We start from the raw sequence: 23068 nt of genomic DNA, 5'->3' as shown, positions 1-23068 counted from the left end.
ATTTCTGTGTGTCTGTGCGATAGGACAGGAATGTGTGCCCTTAAACTGGGGCCTGTCCTCATGTAAAAATGGCACTGATCAGGGAGAGAGTGCAAGGTCGTGCAGTTAAAATGTTCAGTGTCTGACACTGTGGCGCAGATTTGAACCAAGTGGATGTTAAAAAGGTCGAAAACTGTTAAAACGAGATGGGGAAAGATCACAGAAGCTGCCGTACAAATACATATGACTTACAAAGAGCTGAGCGCGGAGCCTCTCATCCTCAGTGGCGATCCTCTCCCTGATAACGGCCTGCTGGAGGCTCTCCTGGGCCATGGCCCGCTCCACAGACAGGATCCTGGACACCTCACTCTGGACCTGGGACTTGGCATCAGTGTTAGCCTGCGCTGCTGCCTGGGCCTTCTCCGCCTCCAACCTGTGGAGAATTAGCAATAATTTATATGAATAACACACTTTTTCACCCCTTTCAATATATTATATACTTATAACTGCTAAATCTAGTGTAGCTTGCAGAAGGGTGTAATGATAATAATAATGCACCTTATGATAAGGACTACAGTGTAGACTACTCTATATTCTTTCCCCCTATAGGTCTCTCTATAATGCATGACTGGCTACTCAGATTTTCAGTGAACTGCACACCAAGGTCCTTTTGTGTTCCCTAATACAGTCTGTGTATATAATGAACTATAAGCTCTCTTTTGTGTATTTCTTCATTTCAAACCAGTGTGAAGTTACTATCAAACTAAAAACTCTTGAAAAACCATACAGGTATCTAATTAAAAATATATATCACATAAAATGATCATCTTTAGCACAGGTGGTGTGTGGCTTCATGGAAATATGATGTTAGGCTTTATTTTTCAGAGCAGCAAACATTTCTTTGGCCACCCGAGAATTTTTTATTATTATTATTTTTCCCACGTTCACTAACCTGCTGTACTGCATGCTGCAGTGTTGCAGTGTCTCCCAGTAGAATTAAAAGGTCATAAATGCAATAATAGTGCTAATGAAGCATAGATATAGGCCAATATACTTGTATATTGATTTTCAATCCTAATGCCAGATTCATCCATTCACATGTCCTTGCTATTCCACAGCTTGCAAAGAGGGGGCACCATTGAGGAGCCATACGCTCTGTGGTCATTCATACTCAATCAACACAGGAAAAAAAACATTTAAGATGAACTCTAATGGTCCCAGTTTGAGTTTCCTTGATGTACCTGATGTCAGTTAACATCTGTCAGAGCTCAAATCAATTTATATTATTTCCAAATGATTTACATTCAAGAGTAATTTGACTATCAACATGTAATAGATAACACTTCCACTTCCCCTAAACTAAAATCATCAATCCAATGAAGCCGTGATATAGACAGAAGCGCTACGCTCTCTGCAGACACAAGACCAACATTTGAACCCTGTCACTGGGTTCTCATAGTTGCCTAGCAACGCACTCCCTACTTGGCGACAGTGTGCTTGATTGGAGAAGAGGAGGAACGTCCCTGAAACCCTGAAAGTCTTCCTCTGCTAGGAATCAAACATTACTAGCAAGGTAAAATAAACTCAGAACAGACGGAGCGAATGCCTGAGTGAATTGTGATTACGAATGAAGATGGCAGGGATCTTTATAAACTCCAGCCTGACAAAAATCTTGAGAGAGCCCTAAAAGGTAACCTTGACGAGGAGGAGGATGTCTGAGAGTGATGGGAGTCTGCTGACTGGCTGCGATGCATTTCACAAAAAGTGTATTAGTTCCACATGAAATTCCTTCACATTCAAAAAGGAGCCATCTATGATCCATCATTTATCTAATTGATCGATTATTGCCTGATGCCTGTAGTGGAAACATTGTTACACGACAGCTGTTTTTAAATGCGAGTTTATCAGAACAACACATTTCTCATTTGTTTCTGTCATTAAAAAAAAAAAAAAAAAAAAAAAAAAAGGTGTGAAAATTATGTTTTGCTATTCATGAACACTAAAGTTAAATGCATGACTCATTTCCAGCCTCATCAGGTTTGTGCATGGCTCATTATGATAATTTAAGTGAATCATCCTGGTTGTCAAGTCTGTGGTAACAGGCATAGATACAGTTTGTGCCTTTTTCACCTTACAGCTCTGTTTCCTAGACATTATCCACTGATCTGTCAGTGTGAAGGGTTTTCATTTGTTACTGCAATTCCCGAATCTCACTCATCTCTTCACTCACCTGTGAATATACCCAAAATTTAGACAGTGATGAATCATGACGGACGGATCGGTCTAACTGATCACCACCCCATGCCTTTGGCTTTGAGCTGATGACAGGTAGGTCAAATGAAAATATGTCTAATGTCTTAAAGCTGCCATTTGCCCTGCAACACCACTAAATGTCAGAGAGCAGGGGAGAGCGAGACGAGAGACGGGGGAGACAGGGAAAAAGACAGAAACGAGAGGGAGGAAAGAGCGAGCGTGAGTAGTGGCGACATGACATGTTTGGCCCTGAGGAAGTGAAGCAGAGAGGGAGTGAGGCAGAGAGTGGGAGAAAGAGATGGAGGGAGACGGAGAGAGACCAGCCATGTCCAGTCTCACAGTCCACTGGGCTGCACACGTCAGCACACTCCATCCATCATTGTGCTCCAACTCTCTCTCACTCACACACACACACACACGGAGCCTTCTAATGGCCTTTTACATTCACCATTTCCCCACGATCCACGCCTCCCTGCCTGTACTGCTAATGTACCTAAGATACCTTTACTCAAGAAGCTTTGGCTTCTGCTACTATTGTAAGAGAACAGATGGTTTACAGGGTTTTTGGAAAAAGGCTTTGGGTGGTACTCATGAGCCAGCAAAAGAAACAAATCCATCCTCTATGAGATGAACTTGGAGCTTTGACATCAGCTTTGTTGCTAAAACTTTGCCTCCACTCATTAAACTATTCAGTGAGCAAGTGTTGAGAGTGTGCGGACGTTTTAAGGACAACCAACATTCTCCTATGCACCTATCATCAACACTTACCTGTGAAGCAGAACTGAACCAGGCAAGGACAAAACATGCAAATAAAAAGTTGTACCCACTGAGCAAGGTCTTTGTTTGGCATTTTGCCAAATTAGAAAGGAGGAAAATAACAAAATTCACATGATAATAAATAATTGGTGAACAAAAGCTACAACCAAGTGACAGAATGAAGTCTAAGAAAACAGACAGCCTAGCAAAAAGAAGTCTATCTACTGACTTCCTCACAAGTGCTAACCCAAGCAAAGGCTGCTATCACTAGCTAGACACTATCTGTCTGCTTCACCTCTATTGGTTTCCAGTCATTATTGCCCTGTCCATGGGATATTGGATGCATTTTTCATTCCACTGTAGAAGATTGGCACTGGGTAGGAAAGGGCAGCTTTGAGAGAGAGAGAGTGGTTGAGTCAGACAGATAGAGGAAAAAGACAGCACCTATGTATAGGGAAAGAAAAAAAAAAAAATCATGTCTTCTGAGAATAAGTGGATGATGTTTGGCCCGGTACTGGATAGAAAGAGGGGATAATCTTGGCCCAGTAAACTGTGTTTTGATGGCTCAGTGGATTGAGTCTTGAAAACAGAAAAGATGGAAAGGTGGAACCAGGGATGTATCCTTAATTTGAAGATGAGTGGAGTGCAAGTGGGTTGGACTGTGCTGGCCTTTCCGAAGAAGTAACTCACTATTTTCAGGAGATGACCTTGAGCAGAAGTACTCAGGAATACTTCAGTTCTTTTAGGACACTATCAGATCCGTGGTAGTTCATATGAAAGATTTATAGGTGAAGCACTACAGATGGTGCAGCTTAGTAACCCTAAATTCCAATAGTCTAGACAAGCAGTATGTGTGCGTGTTCGTCTGTGTACATACACAAATTGTCAAATGCTAATAGATCTGCTTAACTATCAACACCAAGTACTTAACAGAAAATCACTTCAAATATTATTACCCCTGCACAAATATCAATATTTTGAATTCATGTCTCCTACCTTTTCCCCTTTTACCTCATCAGTTCACCTTCTGTCTCCTTCCCCAGCTCTTCACTCATTAAGGCTTCCAGTTGTCGACCTGTCATCTAAACAAGATGTGTCTCAATACAGCCTGCCTGGCAGGATGATTTCTGACAGACCTGCATGACAGTGCAGGCTCGACCCAAGTACCTTGAAACAAAGGCATTTAAGGGTCCAATGCAATATTGATGTTAGGAATAATGTCGCTGAATGCTGCCTATGAATATTTTATGGAGCTATGCACTTTCCCTGACACACTCACACACAAACACCCACAAACACCACACCTGGCTGTGGTTGCTATGAAATGCTGGGACAGAGTTAAAATTAAGTGTATGAGAAACAAAGGACAGTGGGAAGATTAATTTAGAAGAGTCTCCACACTACAGAAAGAACATGAAAGCCATTTTGTACTCTCCCTCTACTTTACCCACAATAAGAAATAACTGCAATGTTCTTGGTGCTACGACCAAGCTTCATCAGCAGAAAACTGTCAAAAGTGGATATCACTGACTCTCTCTCCTCTGCTACGGTCTCTTCAAATATCAGATGAGCATAAAGCTCAAACTCCCAACATCCTGCCATTTAATACAATGAAAATGCCAGAGTAAACAGTCCACCTACTAACCTGTTTGGAGTAAGTTCAGAGGCTTGATGGTTATCCTTCTGTGTAGCTACCAGGATGACTTATAGAGCTTAAACACTGCAGCATTAGAAACTCCAACTCATTGTAACTGTTCATACAAGACCACCTTGGCTTATACTCAAACCACAGAGAGCAAGTTTGTGAGGAGATTGGACAGAGTCAAAAACCATAACTGTTCAGCTACATAGTTCAACAGCAGGTTACAGTAATAAGAAATGTTTTTTTTTTCTTTTCGAAACTGTATTTACTGTTCAAAGCTGCCTTATACTGTGGGGATGAGAGCACTTTACAACAATATCATTGCGTTTATGTGTCATTTAACAGGCTGGAATAAAGAGCTTTGTTGGAAATTACATTGTTGAAAACTGGTAGTGTGTGCATGACAGATACACACACACACACACACACACACACACACACACACACACACACACACACACACACACAGTACATCTCCAGAGAGAAAAGTCATACACAAAAATGTATGGGTTGTGAAATGTTCTAACTGTTGACTTGAGGGTTGCGCAGTGTATGTTGTTGCATGTGTCTGTAATGTCATGAATGTTGTTTTAAAATTTAAATGATCACTGAGATGTCGCTCTCTTCCGAGAGCACCTGCTTTCCTAAAAACATGAACATGTCAAACTAGCACTTTCTGCTGCACTTCCTTATTCTTCCATATCTCCCAGCACTTATTAAATAGATGTAGTGCCACAACGGTTTCCCACTGCACTGTAGCTTTACTATTGTCCTTCACTTGTAAGTCGCTTTGGATAAAACCTTCTGCCAAATGAGTAAATGTAAATGTAATAGATAAGAGGGTACAGCATGGTCACCGTGGGTACAGAAATAACATTTTTTGGTGTGACAAGGGTGCTAGGTTGTTTCTCAGGATAGGTTGGCAACTACTTATCCTAGCACTGAGGGTGTCCCTAATTTGCTAGTGGGTGGTTTATAGGATTTTTGTGTGTGTTGAGTGTTTACGTGTCTTCTAGAGTGTTTTGCACAGTTACTAAGGTGGTGCTAGATGGTCAGTAGGTGAGTACAAGGAGGTTCCAGACAGTAGGTAACTGATATGATTTTCTTTATGATTGCTAGATTGTTTTGGGTGTTCGTCTAGGCATGGATAGACTGATGTTGTTGCTAGGGTGGTACTAGATGGGCACTAGGAGGTCCCTAGAGTTTATCATTTGTTAGTGGGAGATTAGCCATTTGCTATGATGTTATCTATGGTTACTAGGGTATCTGTGGGTAATAGTTAGGGTGTTTGTGTTTGGTTTGGTTCACAGTAGCTGCTAGGCCGCTGGTTGAGAGCCTGACATGGTTGCTGTGGTGACTTTGTATTTTGCACCACTTATTTTCTGGCCTTATACTAGTAAAGCACTTTTTGGTTTTGAAAAGTGATATATTAATAAGGGTTGTTATTATTATTATTATCAATTTGATTTTCACTATTATACTGATTATGACTATCATTATTATGTGTGATTAGGATTATTATCATCATTATTACTATTATTATTATTATTATTATTATTATTATTATTATTATTATTATTATTATGCATGTGAGAATGTTGCTGGAGTGTACTATGTTTTAGCTGAAGTCAAAGTTAGATTGTCATGAAGAAAAAGTGAAGACAAGTGTAGAAAGAGAATCTGATCGAAGACTAGTAATTCCACTGATTCAGACACATTTCTTAAAAGAATTCCAACTCCCCAGACACAATCTTGGCTGAATCATGTTGAATTGTTTTCTGATAACCTCCAAACTTTCTAGCTCTATTACACTGAGTTGGAGGTGTGTGTGTGTGTGTGTGTGTGTGTGTGTGTGTGTCAGTGTTTGGATTTCTGCGAGCACAAACATAAATGATGAAAGTAAATAAATGTAAAAATATATAGGCTATACTATCTGTCTGTGTCTGATCTGTAAGCAATAAAGAATTTAATAGGCTGGCTGGTTAATGCAGGAAGGAAGACTGAAGCTCTGAGGGAAGGTCAATGTTCTCACTCAAAAGCCTGACATGCAATTATAATCACACAAGTCAACACAAGCAGCTTGACTACATGCTGAAATAATGGGTAGAAGTTTCACAACAATGTCTAACCTTTAAGTGTACACAGTGTGGACACAAATATGGGAGACAGAGAGGGAGGTAGGAAGAAAACGTGAATGATGGAGAAGAAAATAGGAAGAAATAGAGAAGGAGGATTGAGAAACAGATGAAGGAGATGTATGGAGGAACACAGGAAATATGGAAAAACAGAAAGGAAGTGGAAAAGGAAGAAAAAATAGACAAGGGAAGGAAAGGTAGAGGAAAAATCTGCGAGAGTGGGAGAAGGAGGACTGGATCGAACGGTGACACAGAATGAGTTAGGCTGCAGGAGGACAGACAGAATGGTGTAAGAGTTTTCTCCCCCCTCATCCGTCCTTCTCTCTCATCCTTTTCTCTGAGTCGTTCTGCTCTGGTGCCTCACAGAGAAGCGGCAGAGGCAAATCTGCTCCCTGCAGCCGCTCCTTGCTACAAATGAGTATAGGCTGCACCAAAATGAACTCTTCACAGAGCCCTTACTTCACTCCTACCAGAGCAAAACATGCAAAGCCAGATCTCTGGAGTTCATTTATGGCCCTAAGGCAGAAATACTGCCTAATCTAAACACCACTGTTCCTCAAAATCCCCTAGATCTGTGCATCCTACACAGTAATACTGCATAGGACCGAATTACAAAATTGACTGTGTAATCTCCCATGTCTCTCGATCCTCATTTCCTGTCGAGTCTCTATTTTCGAATTAAGGCTTGTGCTCAAAATGCAAATGCAAATGCAACAGGACTTCTTATTGTTAACTGTATAACAGGTCTTTATTTTGATATCTGCACTCATTTATAAATTCCGCCAATTACAATAAATGAGCAAGTAAGAGCTCAGTCTTTTCCTTGAGGACATGTTAACAACCAACAAACAGCAGGAGCACTTGTTGGGGTTGAACATGACCTTGAGATTTTGGTCCCAAGTAGCTTGTGTGTGTGTGTGTATGTGTATGTGTGTGTGTGTGTGTGTATGTGTGTGTGTGTGTGTGTGTGTGTGTGTGTGTGTGTGTGTGTGTGTGTTCTTTCAAATTACTTGGGAGTTCACGTATTCTTCTATTTCTGTGTTCAAGCTGTGCAGCTCTTTCACTGCAGGGTTCTATAAGTAGTGAGGCTCTGTGCAGTCTTGTTAGCTGAACTTTGATACAATCACACACAAAACATATTTTATGTCTTACTCCAATTTTGCAGCAAAAGCTATCCAGTCTCCTTGCTTGAACTTTCCAACACAGAGAAGGCCATAATCACTGTGCCTTGTTTGGCCTCAATAACCAAATACTCTCTGTACTATCTGCACTGTGGGAGGGTGAAATACCACCACAATTTAATTATGGCCTGACAACCCAGTTGAGAAAAAAGGCACCGTGTTCCTCTCATCTATTTCAATTTAAAAGAGCACCGGTCACCTTTATCTCCCAATAAGCACAAATTAATAGAAAAGTTCAACTGCGGCAGTAAAAAAAAAAAGCTTTGGAAGCAGAGTGGTGTGTTTGGATAAATCATCACACCATTTCATAATCTGATCACATTAGAAAGAACTCTGTGCCAGATCGAATCACAGTAGATAATGAATTTGATGACCTAAACCACACTCTGATATGGTCAGTCTTGAATTGTGATCAGGTGTTGGATTAAGTGTGGGCGGCAGTCTCTGCACCATCTAAACAAACAGTTAAATTAAGCTTCAGTAAATTCTCTAAAGCGTTTTCTATCTCAGCATCATTACATTGTGATTTATTTTCTGATTTACTGACTCTAGATAAAACCCATCACTGAGTTGCACCTTTTAGGTTCTCTTCAATTCCCAGAATGCACCTTGATGGCTGTCCCATGATTACTGTCTACCAAACCATTAGCTAGGAAAATGGAGACACATGCATGAATACACACTCACACAAACACAAACAGAACAAAAATAATGGGACAAAATGGGCAAAAGAAAAAACAAAAAAAAAAAAGAAACGCATACAAGACCATGTTAAAAACTGAAATTAATATGCATCTACACACATACACAAGTGTTGGCTAAGTGATGATTGCTTAGTTATCATTCCATGTGCAGTTCTTAAGTGAAAATGCCGCCCGTGCCAAGCACAAACAAAAACTGAGGGCTTTAAAGCCAGTATGATTTCTATTAATTGCAAAGAGGGTGTAATTTTGAAGCGCTTACTCCTCTGAAAAGACATCAATAAGTGAACTGCAGGAAGCGGTTACATCAAAAAAATAAAATAGCCAGAAAAAAAAAAATCAATAGACAAATGATTTCTCAACACCTCTCGTTAATTTCCCTCTTCTTGAAGGAGCCTCAAAAGCGAGGCTAATTGCTAGGCTAACACTACCTCCTCCTGGATATAGAAAGGTTGTGGGGTTTTTTTTCCCCCCCATACAGTACAAGGGTGCATTTAGTAGCTAATCACAGTCGTTCTTTCAGCGGGGTCTGCTGGAGATCATCCAGGTCTATTAAAGAGGGGGAGCAACACAATTATCGGACATTATGGCGTGTGCACCTGCTTCTTTAGGGTCGAAAAGAAGTGGAGAGATGAAGAGAGCACATGAGATGATAGGAACGGGGAGAGAGGAGAGAATTGTGTACGCTCCTCACATGAAGAGTGTGTTTCTTCATCAGGCAGGGCTAATGGATCACCCACTCAACACCCAGGAAATTACCTCAGGATAGCGCCCTTCTTTCTCAGGCATGATTAATTGATCCGGAGTGAATGAGAGAAGGAGAGGAGAAGCAGAAATAGAGGGGAGGGAAAAGTGCTGATGTGCTTCGGAAGAGAGGTAGATTAGAAACAGTGGGGATCGGAAAGACTGCCGCTGACCTTTTTGACTATTAATGAAAGCGGAAGATGGTCAAATCTGAAAACGTCTTTCGGTTCTAATGAAACCCTGGAACAGGAATCGACACTAGTGTAGTACCCTGATTCAATCTATCATGATCCGAAAGGAGGACGGTTGGGGAGAGAGGAAAAAGACAAGAGGGGCAATGAGAAGGGAAGAGGGGAAGAGAGGTTCAGACTTTGAGCAAACCTAAAAATCTTCAAACTCCAAAACATGAGTTATAGCAATAGATTTACCTCATTTTCTGTGCAAAGTCAAACAAAAACCGATACTGATTCCAGGCTAAAGCAGCGTACGTGTATCTGTATGAGTAAGTGTTTGTGTGTGTGCGTCGCACCAGGCTTGCAGCTCCTGCTCTGCCTTGGCCCTCTCCTGCTCCATGCCTTTATACAGCTCGTCAGTGATCTTCCTCCTCAAGGCTTCCTCATCAACTGGGGATACAAAGGAGAGAAAGAAAGAGAGAGAGAGAGTTAGAGAGGGAGGTTTTAAAGTAAACAGCACTTGTTAGCTGACAGGCATGTTAAGTTTGTTGGATGATACAGTCTAAAAAGTAGATATGTGACATTTAGACTGTGATAATTGAGCAAGGACATAACATCGCAACACATTTAAACACACACAGAAAAAAAAAAAGCCCATTTTGCCTTAACACACGCACACAGAGACACACACACACACCCTCCCTCGGAGGGGAAAAAAAAAAAAAAAAAAAAAAAAAAAGCAGCAGCACCCTGTCTACATGTATTCATGTCAGGGGCATCATACATGTATGATTCCATGTCTCCACGGCTCTATCTTGGCAGGTAATTAAGCATGAAAGTAAAGATGCCAGCCAGCGACCAGGCCAAAACGTGCTCTGAAGACAGAAGTGCCATGCGGTGTGCTGCGACACTGCAGTGAGTGGGGGAGTGTCTGAGTGTGTCAAGATTACTCTCCCACTGCATTAGTTAGATGGGATAATCCCTATTGTCAGAGTCTATAATTACCTGGTAATATGTGGTAACAGCAGGCCATCTGAAAGGCAAATGCGCACACACACACACACACACACACACACACACACACACACACACACACACACACACACACACACACACAAAAAACCTAAATCCTGCTAAATCAGATTAACATTATAAGAGCTAAAATGTGGAAAGCCATTATTTTCTTATAATCTTAGGGCTGTAAAACAATAGCAGGTAAACAAAAAAAAAACAAAAAAAACAAACAAAAAAAAAAAATGAAGCACTACTGCACAATGCTCCAGCAATGTTTTTAGTTACAATGTTTATTTTGTGATTTTTAAATATGCTGCAGTGCTCGGGGTTTATTACAGTCATGATTTCACATCTGTGCCTCTTTAAGTCCAACATGTGGTCCTTTCTTAATCATGTTCTTTCTGTATCGCAACTGGAAGCACAAGAAGACATACAATTCCCCAACTTGCCTCGCTCACTTTCAATGTGAAGTCAAATTAATTTTGTGATAACATTCCCTTAGGATTTAAAATTGAGTCCATCTACTTTAGTTTTATTGTTTTGGCAAAAAAAAAAAAAAAAAGGAGAGTAACAGTCTAAAAGCAGAAGCCAGATCGATATCATAGTCTAATTAAATGTTTTAAATGCGACTCGCCACAAAGACCGTCTAGCTGGTTGTCTTGGAAACCTATTTAAAGCCTTCTGAAATACCTTGCGGACACATTGGTAGAATAACAAACTACAAAACTCTCTCAGGGAAAGGTTAAAAAAAAAAAAAAAGAAACAAAACAATTAGGACCACCATTCTTAGCTTCAAATTGATATTTTCTCGAGCAGTGCCGGCAGTATCCTTTTAAAACTGCTGGCTCAATGAAACTGGCACTTGTAGTGCCCTCAACCTCGGTGCCTTCGAGTATTGTATGCATTCTGCTCTTTGTGAGGAATGAATGAATAAAGATCCACTTGTAATGTGACACACTGACGACATAAGATTCAAACACACAGAATCTTTAAGGTTATAAAGATAAAAACAAGTTACTGACACTGTTGAACTCAAGGTCACCAGTTACCAATGGCTTGCTACAGTTAATGCAACTGGTATGATGGATGCATTAAATTTATGCTCATTAACAAGCATCTCTCCCTCCAGCTTCTGTCTGTGTTTCTTCGACCTCCTTCAGCGGCTTTGGCACAAGTGCTGGTAATAATTCGCTCTCCTGTGCCATGAAAGTGACATTCCTGCTTGAACACGCAAAACAAAAATACTGTTAACCTAATCCCTTTTCCGATTTCCACCCTCTATAGCCTTTTCTTCTCTGCAGCAAACGACACATAACAAGGCCTCGCAGCACGACAACGATTTGCTACACCGAAGAGAATGAAAAAGCATCAGGTACGGGGAGGTTTAGTATGACAGGGCTTCAGAAGAAACACTAGCGCAAACACAGGCGGTGACTGACAGTTGACAACTTTTTGTCTGCATAGTGTACCCTGAAAGACAGAGGCTGCTGTCACCTACTGTCCAGAGTGTGAGAAAATACTATCCATCATGTTTGACAGCACTAAGAGGCACCATTGATCTCACTGCAGAAGAGAGGCCAATTACAACTCTGTTAGGAACTACATCAGAAAGACAACCTGTAGGACTACAGGTCCTGAGAAAAGGTTCTGCAACAGGGAGGTACAGAAATGTATACTAATGCTACATGCACGATAATGGTCTCCCAAGGAGAAGAGCTCCGCAATATACTGTATCAGTGTGTTGTCTGGAATTATGGTTATCACACAAGTAACAACATATTCCATAACCTTTGACTTCCTACACGGCTCTGCAGTTCCCTTCTGCTCTGCACTGCGTCAGCTCTCATATCTTTGGTTCACTCGCCACATTCTCATCAGCATCATCTTCAGATGCAGCAGGCGGCTGTTTTCAGTGAAAAAGCTACGATGAAGTCAGTGCACACGACTCTGTCCTTAGCTGCAGACAGACATAGTTAGGAGCTAGATGCTGAGTATCATGGAACATTTAGCAGCTAAAGAGCCACATATTCCCCCCATTAAGTGAACAGAGTGAACAAAAGAGTTAAAATGATGGTTAATATTGGACTTTAATTCGTCAGAAACTTGACTCGAGAGGAATGCTAATGTTGCTCCATGTCTGCTCAATGTGTAAATAAGCCAACGCGGTCGACATAACAGCTTTGTAAGGTAATAATGTCAATGCTGTACTTACAACTTGTTGCTGCTCTCGGCCACAACAGAATCAATCAGTGCTGCACAGAATGGACAGGCTAATGTCATCCTGCCACTATTAAACTTGAGATTATGACTGGAAACAGTACTTAAGCTTTGGGCCACTATAAAACTAACAGCTGTGCAACAGTCCAGAGTCCCAACGATGACAGCTTCTCAATAACTCACTATTCCCCGCACAGATTTTTAGAGTAGGTGAATAACACTGTGTACTGAACACCAAACTCAAGTGTCTCTTCAATAGGTCAAGCCCTGTCATTATGAACTTTTTTTTTCCATCAGGTAAGACTGCCATTTCAGCCTCATCTGCCCTTTCAAATCTCTCAGAGTTATGTCAAAAATATATACCCTATAGCAGTATGGGATGAAAAATAAAATTTTAAAATTTCTCTGAGTCCAGGCAAGCCTGAGCAACTCCTCATTTATCACCACATCCTCTCCAGCCCTGCAGAGAGAGAATTCAGATAGCTAGCAGGCCCACAGGGTCAGCCAGAGAACAGGTTCTGATATGATAAACACTGTCTGGGGTCCTTGAGGGAGGCTGGTTAGGGTCAGAGACAATTCCAGATCGACAGAGCCCGTGTCAATCCTGAGCAGGACATGTAAATGTTAAAAAGATTAAAAACTCATCATCTTTTTAGACGTGTCCCCCTGGTTTCCTTTTGCACCAATCACTAAACCCTGTGGAAAAACCCATAGAGGAGGAGGAGAGGCGGTGGAGCCCAGGCTATTGGCAGTGGAGATAATAGACGAAGGCAAATTGCATTTCTCATCAGAAGTTTCATTAACCCCAGGACCCGCGTGGAGGGCATAATCTGTAACATTACCACTTCCTCACGTTTCTAGCTTGCGCTTAGTCGAGTCACCGCACACCTTTCGCTATGTTCAAATATGAAAGGAAAAAAAAAAAAAAAAGAAAAAAAAGAAAAGCTCCAAGAGCAAGACTCCAGCCCCGGCAGGCTGGTGCCATTTCTGATTTTCTTTTATTCACAGTCTTTCCTGTTAATTTAATGTCATGTTATGGAATAGAACGAGACTGATCATTTCACATTTTCACAAGATAACAAGAAAAGTCTGTTTCAAAAGCAAAGTGATACATTTCACAAGTTTCACACTCACATTTATGCGCGCACACACACACACACACCAAGTCACCCATGTTTCTCCCACTGTGTTTCTTTGTCTCACACATTTCACCATTCTTTATGCTGCATCTGGGAGACATCTTTAAGAAGACTATTAGTCCAGCACAGTGTGTGGGCTCTGCCATATGAATATTTATAGCACACCGGAGAAGGTGTAGGAGGTTCAACCTTGACTATGGAGTAATCAGCACACATACTGACTCTGGCCATGATTTAGAGACAGCCGACCTGCTGAGAGCCTCACTCGATACCCAGCTCTCGTGGACACACATAATCAATGTCGGCCTCATTAAGGTCGTAGCCTTTCTGGATTGGGCTGAACTTTGCAACTTTTTTAACAAGATTCACATTCACATTCATCGTACCTTTTTTTTTTTTTTTTTTTTTTTTTTTTGTTCTTTAAAAACAGCATGTTTGATCAATCGTCCAAGTTGACTTTTTTCCCGCTTCGTTATAGTACTTGGTGAGCTTGGTACATATTAAGCTGTGAGGTGACCTTGCAAGGAGAATACCCCAGCAAATGTCAACACACATTATTGTTGTGAGATAAATACATGGGCCCACACCTAAGAGTCAGCTACATACTTCATAGTCACAAAAACGAACCTGAAAACTGTGGTGGCGCCTGTGTAGCAACATTAAAAATCCAGCCATCACAAACATATACTCGCTATCCTGAACACTGCAGATATACTGTGCACACAAGGAGATGGACAGTAGAGTTGGTCCTGAGAGACCTTTGCCCCCTTTCAAACTTTCCATCAGTGTTTCACGACTGAAAGAGTGAAGAAAAGAAATGGAGAGACACAGCAGCAATGACAACTACATGTCCCCCGGCAGGCAAGTGAGGACTTGCATCCATAACTGACCACTCAAAGGGGAAACACATCAGTGGATTTGTTGTGTTGTGTCCTGACAGCGGCAGGCAGTTTTTCATAACAGCTACACTCAATGCACCCAACACCTTTCACAAAATTAAGTGAGATACTGTTGCATTTATCTTTTAATCTGAAAACCAATTAGCACAAACAATGGAGGAATAATTTGGTTCGACAATGAAACTCTGTGCTTTCAGCGGCCCCAGAGCTAATGGAAAACACAGAACTAACATATAATAACTCCTATTAATTGATCAGTTCTACTAATGTGCTCAAACAAAAAGGCAAGTGACTCACATAAATTTCGGTGTCATATCACAGAAGCCCTAAAGCTAAATAAAAATTTAATACACAATGCACATACCCACCCACTGCCTCCTTCCCTTAATGAGGCCTAGTGTTTTGTTGTGTGAAACCGCGGAGGTGTCGTTTTAATCACTGGAGTCAGTGTGGCGTGGCATAAGTTGGCCTTTTTTTAATTACCTTACTGATTGAGCACAGTCAAGGATGGGGAAGCCTGCCCACACCCTGGATGCCACCTTCTGAAGAACTTGCACCCACGCCCCATTCTGTGCTGTGTAATGAACAGGTAACATTAAAATGTCCCCTGCTGGATATGTCAAGAGATAAGGGACGTGCACCCACGCTAAAGAGACACTCAGGCTAAAACTTTGCTTCCAGAGATAAGTGGAAAGAGAGTGGGTTTTTCTATGTCTTTATATAGATAGTTTTACACTAAAACAATGTAACTCAATTAACCCTGCAGTGGAAATTAAGAGATTCTCAAGGCTTAACCTTTTATAAACTGTTTTTAAAAGTCTTATGTTTCTGTTCTATAACACTACTTTGTATTTAAGCCTACAACAACTGAACTTTGGCAAGTTGTGGGCAGTGATGAAAAGCTGAAAACACAAGATATTTTATCACCTCATAAAGTTGATTCCTATAATATCCTATTCACATATCAAGAGGACATAGAGTATGAAGAGAGGCTTCATTTGAAGCCAAAGATCTGATTACATACTGAATTTAAGTCCAATATTCACTCTCCTTTTAGGTCAGTTTTTGGTCTCCACCAAGTAATGAGGGAAATACCTGACTCTTCAGCGGCTAAATGCTTCATTAAGGCCATTTTCTCATATTAACTCCTTTCACACAGGTAGCACACAACAGGAGAGGGGTGGTCCCTGGCTAGAGCGTGCAGGAGGCCAGACAGAAACGTCATCAGCATGCCCACTCGCTCGCTGTGAGCTCTCCAGACAATGATCTACTCTGTCCCCACATCGGCTCAATCGGACATCACACAGAACTCTGCTCTTTGCTGTTTACAGTCCGATCCACCTGATTCAGACAATCACGTCCTCACTAACAGCTCCTCCTAGAAATGTCTAGACAAGTTCAGGGTTGCAGTGCACGTGTGAAAGCAGCTTACATTTCCCAGCTCGTAGCAAACTTTGTCTGTCTGCCGTCGGGTGCTGCACTGGTAGTAAACAGTGAGTTTTTTTAAGAGCTTTCTTTGCCTTGAAAGAGCTGCCTGTTGTAGCTGAAAACAACTCTGCTGAGAGTGAAGCAAAAAACAGTAAAGCTGCACGCCAGAAAACTAACACAATGAGCTTAAGGATGCTGTAAAGTTCATGTTCTGATTTCTTTCACACACACGAGTTGTCATATGATCCATTGTTAAAGTAAAAATAGTGATTATTGCTGCTTCACTCAAAGGGAAGTGGTAAAAAGTTGAGAAAAAGGAAAAAAAAAACCTGAACGCAACAAAAAACAGAGGCTACTGCTGAGGTTAGCCTCACTATTTTGAGTGATGTCACAAACCACAGGAGGAAGAGCGGTTATCGTAACAGCTCGAGCTCAGCAGCGACAATGCAGAATGAAGGGCTACTAATTACAGCACCAATTTATTAACATTATTACAAGAAAGAATTCATCATTTCATTAACAGTTAGGGGTCGGCAATGAATCATCATACGACCAAAGCTACTGTGAGGCCCATTTTTAAAATGAAGACTAATTACAATCTGCACAAAAAGCTCCAGACAAAAAGCTTAAGGTGGCTTAAAGTAAACACCCATAAATGATTTTAAAATGTAATGTAGCTGGACTTCAATCTTTGGTCAGTTCATTTCCTCATACCCTTTGCTTTCTAATTAACTGTGCCCCAGACATTTCAGGGTAGAATTTCTTCAGCTTTTTATAAATGAGCATTCATTCCTGTCGCTTTTTGGAAGGAACAAGATACAGGTTTGTCCCAGTGCCTCCAAGGTCAAAAATCACAACTGCCAAAAATCCAGTTAAAGCTAAGTATAGCTTGCTTGGATCCGGTCTATTCCTCGGCTTTGTTTCAGCTACCTTTGACCTTCATCAGCATTTGTTTATGAAATATGTTACAAACACAAACTTTCAGCATCCTGGAATAAAACTCACCAGCTGGTGCAGCAGGAGATGGTGGGACTGGACTGGACACAGGCACTGCCACTGACTCAGGGACTGGAGTAGGGGATACTGGCTCCAAGAGGGGCTGAGGAGGAGGTGCAACTGGTTCACAAGGAGCAGTAAACTCGGGCAGGGGAGGTGCAGCGAATGGCTCAGCATGCTCCGGGGACAAAGTGTCCCCTGAGGGATGCAGGGGTGGTGGCAGGATGGTGATTGGCTCGAGTACAGGAGGGGAAGGGGAAGAGAGGGGTTCGGATTTGGGAGGCGGGGGAGCAGCGATGGGTTCAATCATGACAGGGAGAGGACATGGTATTGGTTCAGCCACAGATGAAGGAGCAATGGATTCAATCGCATGTGGAGGAGCAATAGGTTCAATTACTGGAGCTGAAGAAGCAATGGATTGATTTAAGGGAGGAGGAGATGGTTCGATTACAAGGGGAGGAGCAAGCGGGGTGATCGCTTCCACCACAGCTGGAGCAGAAGCAGAGGGAGGAGGGAGAGGCGTAGGCAAAGTTACCGGCTCAACAGTGGCAGGAAGAGGAGGAGGGGGAGCTGCCACAGGCTCAAAAGCTGGAGCAGCAACAGCTGGAGCAGCAACAGCAGTAGCAGCGTTTGGGGGTGATGAGGATGGGAGCACCATATCAATTATGGTGGGGACTACTACCTGTTCTGTAGGAGGCTGAGGAGGAGGTGGTGGAGGTGCAGCCACAGTCTCTGTGGCGGATGGGGCTGGTGGAGGAGGAGCTGGAGATGCAGCAGGTTCTACAAGAGGAGAGGAGGGAGGCAAGGAGGTGATCGGGTCAAAAAGGGGAGGCACTGGCCGCAGGAGAGGAGAGGGAGTGAATGTGGGCGCCATGGAAGGTGGCGGAGAGGGAGCATGTTGGTGTTTTGGAGGAGCTGCGGGTTCCCTCATGCGGTTGATGACATTCTCAGAAAGCTGCGAGGCAGAGTGGAAGAAGAGTTTCAGAGAACAATGAGACTGATTTAAAGAAATATTGTGACAAATGAAATGAAAACATTACAGTATATCTGATTTATTTATCTGTATGCAAACAGTTACGGCACGCAATTCCCCACAAAACCACAACTTGTAATTCTTACTTCTCTCTTTGTGTACAGATTAAACAAAGGAGATACAACATGTTCAGTGATCTTTAGAGGTACTAATTTTTGTAACTGAGGACGTGGTCAGGCCTAGCTATTTCCCCCTGCTTATTTTTAACCAGAGAAGAAAAAGCTTTGTTTTCAATCCGTCTACATTAACCTTACAGAATTGGCATAGACAGGATTACACCTCATTGAAAGTTAACCTCGCTTGGCTGGATTGCAAAGCGAGTAATAATAGACAGAGCCATGCCAAGTGAAGTCTTATCTGATCAGCTAAAGCCTCTCAATCTATATTTAACAGCTGCTGACGTTGGCAGGACAGAACCTGTGACAGCTCCCATCTACTAACAGAACCTGATAGACCCCCAATAACCATCCACCTTAACACCATGTACCCGTCTGCACCTCATAACAAGGATAACACTATCTATAGCCGAGAATGCAACAGCCTGTCCAGTTGGAGTCACTTTCATTCATACATTGGGCAACAGAGAGCAGAACACGTGGCTGGTGACGTCAATGTCAACATTTCCAAAAAGACATTCATAATTTGACTGTGCCTGAATCCCATAACCACTGCAGTGTCGTTATAGTGTAAACTCGCTCCCCACTTTAGCTCAACCCGCAGCGTAGCTGTCGGGATGAACGAGAGTTTACAGACTGAAAAGAGTGAATCGCAATGTAGCATGTCTGCTTTTGGACAAGCTAGTTTTAGCACTCCTCTCAGCAAGCTAACGGTACGACCCAATTCATCACAGCATCGCCCGGTACTGGATGAAGGCAGTCATGTAACAGCTGTTTGCCCGACAACTTTGTGTAATGTCACTTACCCGTATGCCCTTCACCACCGTTATATTGTCGTTCTCGTCTGACTCAAATGACACACGGCGGGTACTGTTGTTCGCTCCCATAGTCTGGCCGCAGGCTGTCAAAGTGTCACTTGTCTACATGTAATGTGGACCACTTGAATCCACTTTCGTTTTGGAGCAGTTCACTTGTGTTAGAGCCAGGTGAAGCTGGCTCTGGCCCGCACGCCTCCGCTTCAGCAAGTCCACACTTCCTTAGCATGACGTGCTTGAAGAACACGCCAGTTGATTGGACAGAAGGCTTTCCCGTCCTTATATCAGCGATTTTCATTGGTTTCTATTTGCAAGCGATGCAGTGGAAGTGTGACAGCTCTGCCGGTCTCACTTGTCCCAGTTGTTCAGTATACAGTGTTTGATATCATCACTCTGTCATAATAATCTATAGTATGTTTTCACTAAAATACAATCCATATTCTGATAAAATATAAATATATACTTTGGTAAAGCTTTGTACACACCAATATATGATGATCATTAATGCTGTTTTCTTTAAAAATAAATCAAATCAAAGTCATGAAAGAAAAGTATCTATTCTGCTACTACTTCTGTGTAAAAACATTTTTGTAGAATAATATTTTATAAATCTCATTACTATTACCATGTTGAATGAAATACTTTAAATTTACAAATTATGATTTTAATCCGGGAATGCACCTGGCCAAGAGTAAAAATTTGACTCGGCATTTGGTGTCAGTTAACATACAGGCAATCTTCCTGCCTGTTTTTCCTAGATTCATCACAGCAAGATAGCCCGAGGGTTAAGGTTGCCAATGTGTTCACTGAAAGGGAAACAAGGCAAAAAAAAGCCTGAGGTATACCTGCTAACCCATTTCCGGGTTTTAACAAACCCATGTTGACTTAGCAGAGAATTCTGGCAAGTTCAGCGCCCTCCTAATGGAACTTGCTTAGCATTTTAGGAAGCACCTGTAATATGCAGAACTCAATTTATCGATGTATCATAAATCATACAGTGGGATTCAAGGTTGGCATGGGGAAAAAAGCTGGAAATTAACAAAAGCCATTCTGGCCCACCACCAGAACTAGTAATGGGCAGAGTCTGGCACCTGTGCAGTACTTCAGGTTTGGTTGTGGGTTGTTGGATTTGGGCCACCTTCGGACCGCACTTCAGCTGGCTCTCTCGGCCCAGACTCGGCCGAGCCTTTGCCAGAATAATATGAATAATTACAGCAAAAGAAAAATAGACTGGGTAACAAACAAATGCAGAAACTGCTCATGCCTACTCGCTGGGTGCCTGGCCTAGCTGGTGGGGGCGTGGGGCAGGGGCAAGCCGAGGTCATAAAAATTCACAGTTTAGGTTGTGCAGAAGCCAGTAATCCCACTGCGATTTCTTCAGAAATTGTATTTTCTAGTTATTCTTGCTGTTGCTCATCTTGAGCTGACATAGACAAAACAAAATGCAACATTGTGAGAGGTTTTAATGGCAGAAGTTGACTTGCCAGACCCATCAGGGGAAACAAAGACAGCTCCTGAAATGGAGAGAGAGCTGCAAAGAAAATAGAGGAGGAGGGAATAGAGATTGAAATAGAGAGCCATTACATTGCCGAATTAAGTGGCCATATTCCCAATGAGAACCTCTGCTTCAGAAATGTTCCAGCATCCTAAATCTCTCATGCTGTAGAGTGGGTTGGCTAGAGGTAGATCATGTGCACAAGCTTCTACTGAAGTTCATAATCAACTTTCATATCTGTCTTTTTTTTTTTTTTCCTCTTATCAATTGAAGTTTTCTCTTTCAAATGTTTTTGTCTTTCCTCATTTTCTGTCTTATTAACAGTAAACACTTTATTGATATTTCTCCTAGGGTGGATTTTAGCATTTGTATAATGGATTATCTAATCTTGGGAATTAATGCGTAAACAACAGATGTCCATTTTATTTTCCATGATAAGTGTTTGAGCGTTGCTGCTCTCTGGATCTGCTTTCTGTTAAGAGTGGAGGAGATGTGAAATTACAAGAAGCCACAGCACCACAGGTGCGGACAGTTCCTGGACCCGAAAGTAAAGTCATGCAGAACATCTTCTTTCTCTTTTACTTTGTTATCTCCACCACAAAACATGATGGTAACTCTAAGTGACATCCCAAAGGAAATTAATACAAATATTACCACCCTGCTGTACTGGAATATCTAACACATGAAAAGTGATCTTACAGAACAATCAAGGAGAAAACAAAAGCACATTTGCAATATTGAAATATCATATGACATATAACATTTGTGAATCACATGAATGCAGAAAGGTCAAGTTCACATGCTGAACATTCATCATCTTCGGCAGGGATTTAATCAAATAGTCAATAAATCTGTTTTTTTCTTATTGCATATTAATTTAGAAACATAAAAAAAGTCAAACTGCAAGTTTTGAGAGAGTTCAGATTTTTAGCATAATTGTAACTTTCTTTTTTATACAATACTTTATACAATATCCATTTCAGAAACTCACACAGCCTCACACAGCAGCTGTAAATTTGATATGCCTGGAGGAAAGAGGATATTATAAGGAATGACAGTTCATAAGAATCATCCTCTAAAGTTGATATGTGACACACAAACAATAATCCAATATAGTTTTTATAACGCTCTTTTCTGTTGTTTTATGTTTTCTGCACTGTAAGTGTTTTGGATGCTGTGGAAAAATAAATCAATAAAAATCTTCTTAAGAATTCACTGTGGTTGCATATACTGTAATATTATTGAAAAATTCCATATACACAGGGGACTCACATTCGGATCTTTTACACAATAAAAACCTTGATCAAATACATATTTTTTTAATATAGAACTATATACCAGAATGGCTGATCGTACTGTTTGTGCAAAATGAAACACGTAACCTTCATATATGAGCAAACTGGAAAAAAGCTAAGGACAGGATTTTTAAATTAATTACAGTAGAGGATGTCAATCTGTCAACTGTCAATTCAGTGAATATGTGTGTGCATGCACGTGTGTGGTTGTGTGGGTGTGTGGATAGATTTTATACATGTATATGCATGGTATGTTTTGTACAGTAAAATACAGAATGCAGTACATGCAGAATTTTTTCAGATCCTGGGTTTTGATTAGTTTTTTTTTTTTTTTTTTTTTTTTACTCGGTACTCAGTTTAGTCATATTATCATGGATAGTTTCCCCCAAGGCTTCTCCTTAACCTCTACAGTGAGCATCTTATGAACAGATTACATAATAAAGAATGTGCAGCGATGCCCTGAGGGCCGTCACTGAAAAGCCCCAGGTTGTATTGAATACAGTGCTTATAGAACAGAGAAATAATTGAATGATAGTGCGTAAATGGCCTTTTGTTGTTGTTTATGACAGCATTATTTTAATAAACAAGACAATTATCAAAACTGACTTTGACACTAAGCAATTATGCTGCTTGGTGATCTGTTGAATTTATTGATAATATTTCATTCAGTGACTATGTGCAGGAGAGTGAAAACTCGGTTTTCCTGCGTGTTCAGTGTTTTACACTTTTCTCATATATTACAACCACCGATGATGTGAATATAATTAGCATCATTACCTAGCATCATCTTGTTTTCACACTTCGCATGTCCTTCTTGCTTCCATTTATACAATTATATGAATCAGTTAACATTTGCAGCTTTAAAATTCCCTGCAGCACAAAAAGAAAATTGCTTTTGTGGGCTGAAAAATTTGCTGCCTCAAAGCGACTCAAACATCAGATCTCATACAGGATGAGGATGAGGTCCAAAAAAAAGAAGCAAATTGAACACTACTCTCCTACTCCAAAAAGTGAATAGTTTGTCTTTTCATCTTGTTGTGTCCTCGTAACCATTTTC

The 23068-nt window shown here is 41.3% G+C and overlaps 1 protein-coding gene across 10 annotated transcripts in view; it reads right to left on the bottom strand.

Annotated features, from left to right (window-relative positions):
- Positions 1–19467, bottom strand: part of chchd3a (coiled-coil-helix-coiled-coil-helix domain containing 3a) — a 63155-nt gene extending 43688 nt beyond the window's left edge. For 6 of the 10 annotated variants that reach the window (XM_071502184.1, XM_071502181.1, XM_071502183.1 and 3 more), the window contains exons 1-4: positions 19213–19467; positions 17267–18212; positions 9921–10014; positions 232–412 (exon numbers count right to left, since the gene is read on the bottom strand). In XM_071502184.1, the coding sequence (XP_071358285.1) occupies positions 232–412; positions 9921–10014; positions 17267–18212; positions 19213–19293 (1302 nt within the window). In that variant the 5' untranslated portion in view covers positions 19294–19467. The remainder of the gene's footprint in view (positions 1–231; positions 413–9920; positions 10015–17266; positions 18213–19212) is intronic. The other 4 variants (XM_071502188.1, XM_071502189.1, XM_071502191.1 and 1 more) reach the window with 4 other exon arrangements.
- Between the last annotated feature and the right edge of the window lie 3601 nt (positions 19468–23068).

Source organism: Trachinotus anak, unplaced genomic scaffold (genome assembly GCF_046630095.1).
Source record: "Trachinotus anak isolate AG129_WGS33_773 ecotype Australia unplaced genomic scaffold, CSIRO_AGI_Tana_v1 ptg000018l, whole genome shotgun sequence".
NCBI classification, from domain to species: domain Eukaryota; kingdom Metazoa; phylum Chordata; class Actinopteri; order Carangiformes; family Carangidae; genus Trachinotus; species Trachinotus anak.
The sequence above is the reverse complement of the archived record's forward strand: the minus strand, read 5'-3'. Positions and strand labels throughout refer to the sequence as shown.